We start from the raw sequence: 13,301 nt of genomic DNA, 5'->3' as shown, positions 1-13,301 counted from the left end.
TGGCCGAGCCGGCTAAGGCCTCCTGAGTCCCCTGATCTACCATGGCCTCCTGGACTGCCTGCTCCGCCATGGCCTCCTGAGTCTTCTGCTCCGCCATGGCAACCTGAACTGCCTGCTCCGCCATGGCTTCCTAGTCTGCCCTCCTCCGCCATGGCTCCCTTGTCTGCCTGCTCCGCCATGGCTCCCTGAGCTGCCTGCTCCTCCATGGCTTCTTAGTCTGCCTGCTCCGCCATGGTTTCCTAGTCTACCTGCTCTGCCATTGCTCCCAGAGCTCCCTGCTCCGCCATGGCACCCCGAACTGCCTGTTCCGCCATGGCCCCCTGAACTGCCCAATCCGCCATGGCCTCCCGAGTCCACTGATCCACCATGGCTCCTCGGACTGCCTGATCCGCCCTGGAGACCTTCCCTGTGTACCTGTCTTGCACCAGCCTCCAGGGCGCCCACCCCCCCGCCACCAGGGGGGAGTAATGTCACGGGTATGTTCCTGTTTGTCCTTATTTGGTTTGGTTCCTGTTCTCCTTATTAGTAGTCACCTGTTCCTTGTTATTAGTTATCCTCTTCACCTGGCTGCCCCTCGTTATCTGGCCTATTTGAGTTCCAGCCCGTTCTGTTCTCCCTTGTCTGGAATTGTTCATGTCAACCTTTGCTACGTGTGTTTTCCTGTTCCCTTGGATATTATTAAAATACTATATGTTTGAATTGGACTCTGTGTCTCCTCATTCCTCGCTCCATGCTCCTCACAGTAGCATCCCGTGACAGTTCCCCAGGGAAAAATGTACAGCTTCAAACACTAAGCCTAGCACTAGGATAACAGGCCTATTCTTTATGAATAATTAAATCTGCAAATTTCTCAGAACAGAGCCTAATCTGCTTATGCAAAGACTTCTACAAATAAATATACACATAAATGTATGGAATTCTGCTGTTTTTCTTTTTGTGTCTCCTTCAACAATAAATATTTGAACTGAGACAACAGAACAGTTTTATCTGACAGGGAAAGTGAAATCATTAAAAGATTAATGTATGATTTTATTCCATTCCTAATTTAAAAAGCAAAATATGTTTGAAGATTTACTGGATTTAATGATTGAATTTATTGCATAAAAGGCTTATTCCCAAATTTAATCATTAGCGGACTGGGTTTTATTAACACAGTAGCCATGGGTTTTCATGTTTTAGCACCATTAAAGTGAAGATACTGTTTATTAGGGATTTAGGCTAGTATGTGTAGCAGAGGGGCCTTCTAGATAAAGGACCTTGACCCACAGAGCAATTCGAGGCCTTTGGCTCGCAGCCTTGTCGCAGGTGGAGAAAGAGGGATGTCTACAGCAGCGGGAGGCAGACAAATGACATATTCTCTTATCTCTCTCCATATTCTTTAATCTCATGTGCAAGAAAGCAGCTTACAACCTAACATTTTTGGTTTTGCTGTGCAAATACAAAAAAAAATCTGTCATAATTATATGGCGGTTCATCTGTTAGGGAAATATCTTGTACTACTTCGTACCACCAATCAGATTTCACATTTTCAAATCTTTTACAATAGTTGCTGGTCTAAACTCCTAAATATGTAACAATTTACATTATGGGCTGGCAACTGCCTTACAATATAATACATTCATACAGTCACAATTAGGTAAGCTGCAATGTATCACAATAAATTGAAACGTGTGCTAAAAAGAATGTTGCTATATCCACTATTCTATCATTTCAAATGTACTGTATTCAATGAAGAACTTCGTGATTGTTGTTATGACATATTACCAATATCTTTTGACAGTGAATGTAATGTACATGGGTGAAATTAAACAAGAAAATTAACCCCAGAGAACAACTTTCCTGGTACTCATAGCACTTGTCTCACAGTTTTCTTCTTTTTTTCACAACTTTCCAAATCTGCTCATTTGTAGAAACTGCTTCTTCATTAATTGGACATGTAACCAATACAATGTCATAGAATCCTGATATATTGATATGTTTGGCATTGCCCTGGATTCTACGTCTGAGATTTGTGGGTTTGTATGTTGTGTGTTCTTGTGTCAAACTTTCTCTTTAATCTGCCCTCAATGTTCTCCAGCTGCTTTTTCAAGAGACCAATCCAGGGGTGAGGTATGAGTACACCATAAGCAGAGACACTCTTGTCGACTCCAACAATGGCACTGCTGTCTCTTATTTCCAGTGGATTTATGGGGCTTGGACTGAGTGTAGCACCACATGTGGAACTGGTAAGGAGTCATCTTATTGCACACTTCTGCTTTCAACCTATGCCCATACACAAGTAGAGCCCATCCTGACTGATTTGCGTATCTACTTTAGGTTACTTTAGGTTTGCTTTTTTATAGTTTCATATTATACGAATATAGAAATGGTGAACAGTTGATCTGTTTGTTCAATCTAGCTCTATAGCTAGTTTGAACAAACAGACTATAAATTAGCTCTCCGACAGACATTGCTTTGACAAAAAAAATGCAGACAGACAGAGAGCTTTTCCGAATAAAACAGGACATGAACTTTATAGGAAACAGACTTTGGACCAGCTAATGCTACATGAACTCAACTTTAATGTGATTGGAAGCAGGACTTTTATAATGGCGGAATATTTCACTGGACAGCCTAATAAGATATTAAAATACAGTCACATTTTTTGTTGCTCTGTAAAATTTTGTGTGTGGAATCTGCATGTAAGGGAGTTTAGTGTGAGGGCAAAAAAGTTTTCTCGTATTCAAGTTGGTCATGCAAATTCCCTGGGTTTGAAAGTGGCTTCTGTGTAAGTGGTGCTTCATGCATTGCTACACAATTGACAATAGACAATACACCTTTTTTGCCAGGAAAATTTTGCCATAATTTTGCTAATGTGACCACACCTTTAGACTGTGGACAGACAGTCATTTCTAATGTTTATTGTTCACGCACTATTTCATGAATACTGTGTATGTAGCCATCTTAAAGGCCCTGATATGCTTCAAGCTAAACAGAAGAATGAACTGGTGTTACGTAATTTCAGACAAAATTAGGCCAAAACTAATTTGAATGAAGTTCAGGTCCAATATACTTTAAGGGAAAACGAAGAAAGAATTGGTGTGACATCGTTTCGAACAAAATCAAGCTAAAACAAAGCTTGTTTGGAGTTTGTTTCAGAATTCGAAACAGCATGCCAAAATGAGCTTTTCCGAAAAGTTTGCTCCAGCTGGAAACACCTTCGAACTATCATTGGTTCGTGGCGATTACATAATAGGTAGCTCTGGGGTTCTGCACTCTTTGATGTGGAAATCTCTGGTTCGTTTTCACTGTTGAGTCCGTCGAAGTCAGATGTCCGTGAGTAAAAACATAAACACTGGAGGGCTGCCTTATAGTAGAAATTTAAGTGTTTTAGCAGCATGGTTGGTGTAGGGATGTTAACTAACAGTATACTGCTGTGAAGGAATTGTAACTTATTTTTACCCCTAAATGAAGAATAAAAAGGAACTTCATTGTGAGTATATCCATGAAATTATTTGAAGTACTGTTTTTTGTATACTACTTTAGTATGGAAAAGGCACATATTTGGAAACAGGGGTTTTGTCAGAAGTTTAGTTTGTTTCATGCAAAGTGTTACTTTCTGTGGGATGAATTTGTCACTGAAAGCTGGTTATAACATTATCGCTATGGGTACCGAAACCCAATATTAAAGGTATAGTTCACCCAAAAATGAAAATTTGCTGTTAATTTATTCACCTTCTTGCCCTCAAAGATGTAGGTGACTTTTTTCTTCAGTAGAACAGTAAAGAAGATTTTTAGCTGAAACCGTGGTCCTTGGAGATACATAATTCAAGTCAGCGGCTGCACGTTTTTGAGAATAAAAAAGCTTATCAAGGAACACAAAATTAATATTTGTGGCTCCTGAAGATATATTGAGGTCTTATGAAGCAAAACAATCGGGCTGTGCAAGAAACTGGTGAACTAGTTTGCAGCTCTAGCAGCACAGATCTATATGTTACTCAATCAAAACTCGCTTTCAGACGTGCCTGACAGTCACTCCGACTCGAAATGAGCCAAAATGATGATTCTATGATGCTGGTTTTGCCAACTCATTCAGAGCTCCAGCTCCTCCAACAGTCACTGAACTGAGTTCCAACTCAGACCGAAGACCGTTGAGCTGGTAATATGCATGAACCGAGCACTTGAATGAAGACGGCGAAAATAATTTGTTATGGTTTCTCATTGTTTATGTAAATAGGTGAGCTTTATTTGCTTTAGACATGTAAAACATCCACGTTTTTACATCAATTTTGGATGCTTTAATAATATAACATGTATACATTACAGCATTGCATGATTACTGAACAAGTGAATTGAACCTTTTCATTTAACTGAACTGTCCGAAAGAACCAGTTCGCAGAAAAGAATCATATCTCCCTGTTGCCTGAGGCTATGGATTACAGATAATAATGTTGTAAATAATATTCAGTATCCTGCACAGACCAATCGTTTCGCTTCATAAGATTGCAGTATATCATCAGGAATCACGTGTTTTAATTTTGTGTACCTTGATATATTTTTATTCTCAAAAACGTGCAGTCTCAGAGTTGCATCTTATAAATCACCAAGGTCCATGATTTCAGCTAAAAATCTTTTTTACTGTTCTACTGAAGAAAAAAGTCACCTACATCTTGGATGGACTGAGGGTGAGTAAATTAACAGCAAATTTGAATTTTTGGGTGAACTATCACTTTAAATGGGCCCTGGGGCTAAATTATGAAAGACTGTAGTATCGATAAGCTCGAACATTATCAGTTTTGCTTTCCATACTGGACAAACTAAGAAAATACCCTTACTATTTATTATTGTTACATAAAAGTTGTCACTTTGGTTTTTAGGTTTTGTTTCTTGTTTAGGTTTTCATGTCTTTTATTTTGTATTTTCTTGTCTTGTTCCTACCCTGTCATGTGATCCTGCCATGTGGTCCTTAATTCTTGTGTCTTGTTCTCTTGGTTCCTTTGTTGTATGGGTCAGATTTTCTTTGGTTGGTGTATGTCATGTGACTCAAATTGTTTGATACAGTATATATAGCCCTAATGTTCCTATTGTCTCTTGTCTAGCTTTGTTAATTGTACCTGCTGTTGGTGAGTGTTTCAAAATTTTAAGTTCAAGTCTGTGCCAAGTTACAGTATGTCAAGTTACTGTCTGGTTTGGTTGTTTGTTTTATTTATGTTGCTTTAAATAAACTGCACATGGGTTTAATTCAACTCGCCCTCAGTGGACTTGGTTGCAGTTATCTTGCCAATATCGCCAACCGTTTCTATATGTGAGGCTGACATTACACTGTTGCATTCTGGGTAACTGTTTTGTTTAGATGCCTTATTAAGAGGATTGTTTGTCTTTCTGCTATTGGGTTTAAGGCAGTGTTTTGATTTTCTGTTGTGATTGTGAAGAATGTTGCCTTTGTTGGAAAGACCTACAATGGCAACATTTTGAACTGCTGCATTGAGAATTGCCATAGTAACTGACATCATTGTTCAGGGAGAAACATGCAATACGTTTTTTCACCTTTTCTAAGTGAAGCAGGTTGAGGAGGTGACAAGAAGGTGCCTGATAGCAAATCTATTAATAATAATGTCACTGATTAAACCCACTGCCTATCACTCAATAAAATAATCGCATTGCACACATAGTATTACCTTTGCCCATATAACTACTGGCTTGTGAATTAGCAGAACTTGTATGCAGCCACTACAAAACTATTCACAAGCTTCTAGGGATTTGATTGTGGTTGTTGTGTGTTGAAATAATTATAGATATGTATTGGTGTCTGTTCAAGCAGGGCCCACTGCTACAACCTGCACCAGGGCCCCACATACCCCAGCTATGGCCCTGGATGTGTTTGAAAAAAAAAAGTTATTAAAGGGGTCATATGATGCTGCTAAAAAGAACATTATTTTGTGTATTTGGTGTAATGAAATGTGTAAACAAAGTAGTTTCGCTTTCACAACGAGACACACGGCGGCCTAGCGTGAGCGCAAACCACGGCCTAGCGTGAGCTGAGGCCGGGCTAGAATGAGCAGAGGTGGCGGGGTTGAGAACGGCGCGGCCGGCGGATTCGACGAAGGAGCGGCAACCACATGTGACGACCCCGGGCTGGACTCCGCTTCGTCCATGGTGAAAGCCGATCCGGCGATCCACAGCACTAAGTTGATGTATTCCCTCAGCGACCAGCACAGATCAGCTCTTGGCATGACGAAGCAGATATCGTCCTCTTTTGGAAGACCAAACAAAGTAGTTTCGCTTTCACAACGAAGCACACAGCGCCTTCACGACATGGCGGCAGCGGCATCAAATACTACAGTGAGAATAAAAGTTACGCCTTCTTTTTTTGCGTGAACATTTGGGCGGCGTTATGCAAATCTTCCCACATAGTGACGTAGATATGTGGGGGCGTGTTAGAACGAGCCGTTTTAGGTAGGCGTGGTTAACTCTTAACTTTTATAAAGAATATCTCTTTGGATTTGAGACTTTAGTCTTTGCAACTTTACAGATCTTCTTTATGCACCAAGAGCTTGTAACACTCCAAAGAGAAAGGAAAAATTGAAATCGCATCATATGACCCCTTTAAAAGCGCATTAAGTGGCGAACAAGTATGTGGCTTTCTGTGCATGCTCCAGGAAGGGGCGGAACAAGTACACCTGGTTGCAGCCTACAGAACGAGACAGGGTTGCACCTGGGGTGGGGCTGCACTTGTCACTCCACCCTATACCTACTCTGATTGGCTCAATCTTCTTTCATAGTTATACATGATAGGAAATGTGTTCGTAGTCATTGTAGGATGGAATATATGTTGTTCAAATCTATCTGAAACCATCGTCATGAGAAGGATTTTCTAAAATCAAGGACCACAATGGAAATAAGTTAATGCAACTTTATTATTTTATCCTTGACAAAGAAGTTGCAATGCAGTTGATTGCTACTTTTTATGTCAAATAAACTCAAATTCAATTGGAAAAGCTGTGCAGTTTCACAAAGCCTTTATTTTAATGCACAGAAAACATTAGCCTGTATATCACAATGTCCCTGAAATGATTGTTTTGCTAAATTAAGCTGGTCTTTAGGATAACCCAAGAACAACCCCACAACATTTAAAGGTGCCATAGAATGGAAAACTGTATTTACCTTGGCATAGTTGAATAATAACTGTACATGTTAATGACATACCGTGAGCCTCAAACACCATTGTTTCCTCCTTCTTATGTAAATCTCGTGCATGCAAAAGACCACTGAAAAATAAGCGAATCAGAACATAACACCGATTGTGACGTTACAGTCGGGATGACCTCAAAATTTGCATATACCCGCCCATGTTCTATGTCAGCCGCCAGCCGAACCTGCACAGCCAAATCATCAGAAGTTCTGCAGGTATTGTGAAGAAACAAGCGAGGATAATAGCGAAAATGGCAGATCATGGAAATAAATGTTATGTTCCAGGCTGTGCAGGGGATGTGATGTGCAGGGATGGGTTGGTGTCTGTATTCAGAAAGGCACAGAAAACAAATAACGCACGTTCTAATAAAATAACGCGAGCCACTAAAGGGACATGGTTAGCTGCTTGCTAGCGGTAGCCTGTTACATTACAGTACATAAGATTTCACTTACCACATAAACAGAGTAAGGAGAGATGACTGAGGATGATGGCGAATTATTTACAGATCCTGAGCACCACTGACAAGCATCTGATCTTGTAAAATGTATGGTAAGTACTGCCGCTGTAGTTTACACAGAGCACGTGCGATGCAAATCTCGAAAGTGAAAGTAAAAAGCGATTGTGAACGCGATTGTGCATTTGAAAGCAGTTTCAATGCCCCGCATATTAATAGCGGCTCCCTGATGCCCGCATTTTATATAAAGTATAATTACCCAACGATATAACTGCGAGAGACAGTATTGAAATATTTATTTTCCCTGTGTTTCCTTCCTGCTGTGTGAGCTACTGAAATGCACTGTGAAACAGCCAATCAGAGCATAGCTCAACATTGATCCGCACTGTGAAACAGCCAATGAGAGCAGAGCTCAACATTAAGTACTGCCGCTGTAGTTTACACAGAGCACGTGCGATGCAAATCTCGAAAGTGAAAGTAAAAAGCGATTGTGCATTTGAAAGCAGTTTCAATGCCCCGCATATTAATAGCGGCTCCCTGATGCCCGCATTTTATATAAAGTATAATTACCCAACGATATAACTGCGAGAGACAGTATTGAAATATTTATTTTCCCTGTGTTTCCTTCCTGCTGTGTGAGCTACTGAAATGCACTGTGAAACAGCCAATCAGAGCAGAGCTCAACATTATTATTCATGACCCTTCCAAATAAGGTAAAAACAGACCATTTAATTCTAGGGACAAATCATAGGGTTGTAAATGGACATGTAAAACCGTTTCTGGAGATTTTTTGCCCTTACCTAAGCCACATACCTTCTATGTAGATATCAGAGAACAATTTAAAATATTGTATCAATGCATTCTATGGCACCTTTAAACAAAAATGTATTAGTTGATCGTCCTCAGCAGGAGGGTCAGGTCTTCAGATAAAGGAATGAATTATGAATTAAATGGTTCGTGAAATGTGATTACTTCATATGACCATAGTATGAGAAAGGAAATGAAAAATATGTATCAGTGACGTTTTTGATTTAAATAAAAGCAAGACACACTTATTGTTACAGAAGTTGTTATTGGTTTTTATAAGCCATGTTGGGTGCAGTTGTATAATAACTAAATGACACTGCAATAGGCTAATGTGTCTGGCATGTTAATTTAGTTTTTATGAAGCTTTCTTTTTCTTCATTACATTGCAAAGCATAATATCAGACTCGTTCCTCTACTTCATTCCAGGAAAAAATGCTGTTCCTTGTTATTTTAAATGAAAGAAATCAAGATCTTCTCCGATAGTAATGTGCATTTTGCAAGTGAATCTTTTGAATTTTTTATTTTTGAACATCTGGTTCCAAAAAAAAAAACATTGAATGGTTCATTTGTGAATTCGATATAGGCTAATGTTGTATTGTCTGTGCATTATAGTGAAGACAACTCCGAACACATTTCCTATTATGTATGCCTGTGAAAGACGACCAAGCCAATCAGAGTAGGTATGGGACGGAGTGACACTTGTAGCCTCGCCCCGTTCTGCATGCTGGTCCTTCTCGAGCAGAACACGAACAATCAAAGCATACTTTGGCTTCGGATGCATGCCTAAGCAGTCAAATACACACACAAATATGTCAAAATGACCAGCTTGGCGAGTATTCACTTAAGCTCAGTCGTTTATGTCTTCTGGATCCATGCATTAATTCTTAAAGTGACAACAGCCTAAACTTGTAGCTGTCTGTGTCTTTAATGTTATTCAAACAACAAAAAAGAGAAAAATCACTCGCTGCTTTTGACTGAATCATTTTAGTAGCTTTAATAAGCATAAATCTGTCAATTTATACAGTGAAAACTATTAAGTGATATTTCACATACGATTACTTCACACTGGTGCATTTACAAATGAAAACATACAGATCTACAGATGCTTTATATCCATTTGTTTTGTTTTTTATAATAATGAATTGTTCAAACATTGTTTCTTGTTTCAGGAAAGAATACACTATAAATACCACTTTATTTTTGGTATTAAAAGCAAAGGCAAAGTGACTGTTTTAAGAAAAATAACAGCACATTTTCAGTGTTTTCTCTCATAAAATTCACTGAAAAAAGTCCCCATATGTAAAGAACAAAATATGGCCTTTTAGCATTTTCAGCAACAAATGGGACTTTAGACTTCTTGTTCTCTAATCAAGAATTCAGAGAATATTTAATGTTTTTTAAAGTGTGTCTAATTTGATCGAAGGATCACAGGTGGGTGCAGTTTCTTTGTTTAATGGATGGGTTAATCTGCTAATCCTTTCCAGATAGTGATGCTGATGGCCATTTGAATCCAGCGCTCCTGTTACAAATGTAATTAGGACACTGTCTTCAATGTTTATTGAGTGTACTGTACTTCTGAAGTTTTTACAGTGTCCTTCATAGTCTGTGAAACTTATTGCTGCTAATCAAAGTGTAATTGAATACAAGCTGTTACTTTATTTAATCTTCGAATTTCTCCTCATGTACGACCCTCATCTGCAAATGAAAGGATGACTAAGAAGAACAACTACTTATTGCTGCATACTGTGTTTCTTGTATCTCAGTCACCAACATTTAATCTGAGAAAATTGAACATTTTTCAAACATGACAATGTAGCTCAAATCAGAGACTTAAGGATTTGCATGTAATTTGACTGCAGGAAGCAGCCTTATGATCTTTTTTTTTTTTTTTTTGGTAATACAAAAGGTAAATGTCTCATTTAAATCTTTGTTTCATGTGTTGAAAATGCGTGTAACATTCCTTTTGGCTGTGTGATAGAGTGGGTAGATAGAGTGATAGAGTGATAGAGTGGGCAGAAATTATTTGGAGAAAATGTAGTTATGTTGCTGAACCAATCACACACAACACATTTGTTTGTTAATCATTTTATTAATTCGTCCTAATAAAAAAAGGGGTGCTGATACTGAGTTTGGATATTAGACTGAATATCACAACAAGCCTGTAAACTAAGTTGAATAGGGGCTCTGAGAAGTCTGATTGTGTTTCTTAAAGCCATTGCAAATGCTTCTGTCATTTTTTAAATGTTTATCTAAGTGACTCCTCTTGAAAATGTATTACTAGATGATTTTTAAGAAACAGTGTATTAATTCTTGCTGATTACATTATGTTTTTGCTTTTGGCCATCAACAGCTCTGTTTAAGGATTAACAGAGAGAGGAAACAAGTAAGAATAGGATGAAAATGTGTTTATATCTACCATAGCACCAGTCTCAATAGTGTTGAAGAGTATGAGTTAGTATGATTATTTTTAGATGCAATTACCCACTGCTCATCTTTAATTTGACTGAAGTGCTCAAACAAATGACATCATTTAATTGGTCTGGCACAGCAGGTAAATCAATTATTCTATATCATAGCAGCAGAATTAAAGCCTGGTCTGCCTAAATTCAAATTAAGGGCTCCCACTACATCAAATAATGTTTTTATTTTAATCAAATAAGCAATGTATTTATGTTCAAATACTAAAGAAAGTCATTTAAAAAAATCATAAAATCTATCTAAATAGACAATAGACCATAGAAGGTTTTAGGGTTTTAATTTGGGACTCTGATAACAATAGTATTTACAAATAAATAAACATACGACAGTGTTCTGCAAATTTTAGCTGTGGGACTAGCCACCTAATGTCCATGTATGTCTTTTGAGGTTCACACCAATCAGTGCACACTGACACCTGGGCCCCAGGGCCCTTTATCCCATCTGTTTGAGGGTTTATCTGATAACATTCTTCAAACACCTGTGAAGTCTGTCAAGTCTCCAGACTGCGGGTCCCTTCATCTCTCTGTTGGAGACTCTAATTCTCAAAGCTGTCAAATAAAGGTCGAAATCAGCCCGAGGACGTGACTTTAGCAGAGGAGAGTACACAAGAAGGACTATCCCTCCTCCTTCTGGAGTGAATTCAGTTCCTAAGGGACAGTAGCAAGAAGTAATTGAGGTAGATTTGCTGCTATCTCTGTTTTAGAAGTACAGGACTGCGGAGATTTTTTTTATTATTATATTCAGCATAGTTGTCTCCTCACATTAATTTCCACAGTTCATTAAATAGGACAATGTGAAAATTTTAATCAAACCACAAAAAGATCATTGGCTGGTGTTCTTAAGGAAAACTGCGTTATTAAATATACTGCCACTCTCTAAATGCCAGCCAAATTGAAATGTGAAGAGATATATTACACTAAGAGTTTAGTGTTCGTGGCATTTTACTCACTCACTATATTGAAATGCCGCTAACACTAATCTTTAGTGCCATAATTCTTTCTTTCATGGAAATTGAATGAATGTAAACACTTTTGACAAAATTGTATGGAAATTTAAATAGTTTATTTATTGATTTATTTTGTGTAGTATACATATTTATTTATATATAATTTTTTGGGAGATTTTGTCTTTTGCCTATGAAGAAGTGCAGGCTGTGGTACAATTGTCAGCTGTCTCTCTTTAATTGCCTGAAAATTCTGTAATTGAACTCTATGTGATTGCCAGATGTTGAATGCATACTTGTGTGCACTGGCAAATGTACATTTTTTTTTGTAAACAGCTGCTCTTCAATATTTCCTTTTTTTCAGGTGTGCAGAGGCAAGTTGTGCACTGTGTGGAGAGAACATCTGGAATTGTTGAGGAACATTACTGTGATCCATCTACTAGGCCGGATGACAAGCAAACTAACTGCAATCAGGGGGCATGCCCTGCCATGTGAGTTTTACTGCTGGACAGTCCTGTACTTTACACACCCGTCAGCAGCAGTGCACTAGATGGCTTTTAAAGGCAATCGTCAGAGCAGTAAAGTATATTCCTGTGATGTTTTTGTGTCGTCAGATGGTGGGTTGGAGAGTGGCAGAAGTGCTCGTCTAGCTGTGGGGACACTGGGCTTAGTAAGAGAACAGTGCTGTGTATTCGGAGTCTAGGGCTGGATGAGCAACGAGCGCTTCAGCCGGCTGAATGTCATCACTTGCCTAAGCCGGAGTCAATTGTCCGGTGCAACGCACATGTGTCCTGTCCTGCTGACTGGACCACTGGAAGCTGGTCAGAGGTGAGCATATATCAGCGACAAGTAACATCTCTTGCAGTTCAAAAAGTGACCAGACTATATATGATTATGATTCATATAGTTCATAAAGCATACAGAATGATCTGTGAAGAAAGGTTTTACTGAGATTGTCTGTGCAGCCTTAGTATTTTAGCAGCACTAACAAAACACACCACAGTATTATCATATTTTTCGGACATACAACATCAATGTACTATGGTCTGTGATTATGATAATCTTTAAGTTCCATGGTATATATCATTGTACCATGGTGCCTGCTATTGTACACTGAAAAAAAGGAAAATGACAATGTAATTTTTTATAAGTGTATTTTTCTATCAGTCTAATCGAAAATCATGGTTTCTGGTTTGCACACCTCATAGATAAAATGAAAAAAAACTATTTTGTTTAAATAGTTGATGTGCAAAACACTGCAGAAATTATTAGTTTGATTAATTATTCTGTTTTTTTTTTTTTTTGCATATCACAACACAATAAACATTAAAGACTTTTACAGTTCTGTTCATTTATAGTAAGTCAGCTACTTTAAACTTTGATTAACAATGTTTTTAGTTTTATCTCAAGTGAAAATTCTACTTTCATATTATAGTCAGTTTAGCTTT

At 38.3% G+C, this 13,301-nt stretch overlaps 1 protein-coding gene across 1 annotated transcript in view; it reads left to right on the top strand.

Annotated features, from left to right (window-relative positions):
• adamts7 (a disintegrin-like and metallopeptidase (reprolysin type) with thrombospondin type 1 motif, 7) overlaps positions 1–13,301 on the top strand; it is a 73,332-nt gene that overhangs the window by 40,740 nt on the left and 19,291 nt on the right. The window contains exons 16-18 of the mRNA XM_016484012.1: positions 2,078–2,225; positions 12,218–12,344; positions 12,468–12,681. Coding sequence (XP_016339498.1) covers positions 2,078–2,225; positions 12,218–12,344; positions 12,468–12,681 — 489 coding nt within the window. The remainder of the gene's footprint in view (positions 1–2,077; positions 2,226–12,217; positions 12,345–12,467; positions 12,682–13,301) is intronic.

This window comes from Sinocyclocheilus anshuiensis, unplaced genomic scaffold, assembly GCF_001515605.1.
Source record: "Sinocyclocheilus anshuiensis isolate Anshui unplaced genomic scaffold, SAMN03320099.WGS_v1.1 scaffold773, whole genome shotgun sequence".
In the NCBI taxonomy this organism is placed as follows: domain Eukaryota; kingdom Metazoa; phylum Chordata; class Actinopteri; order Cypriniformes; family Cyprinidae; genus Sinocyclocheilus; species Sinocyclocheilus anshuiensis.
This window is presented reverse-complemented; position numbering and strand designations above follow the sequence as displayed.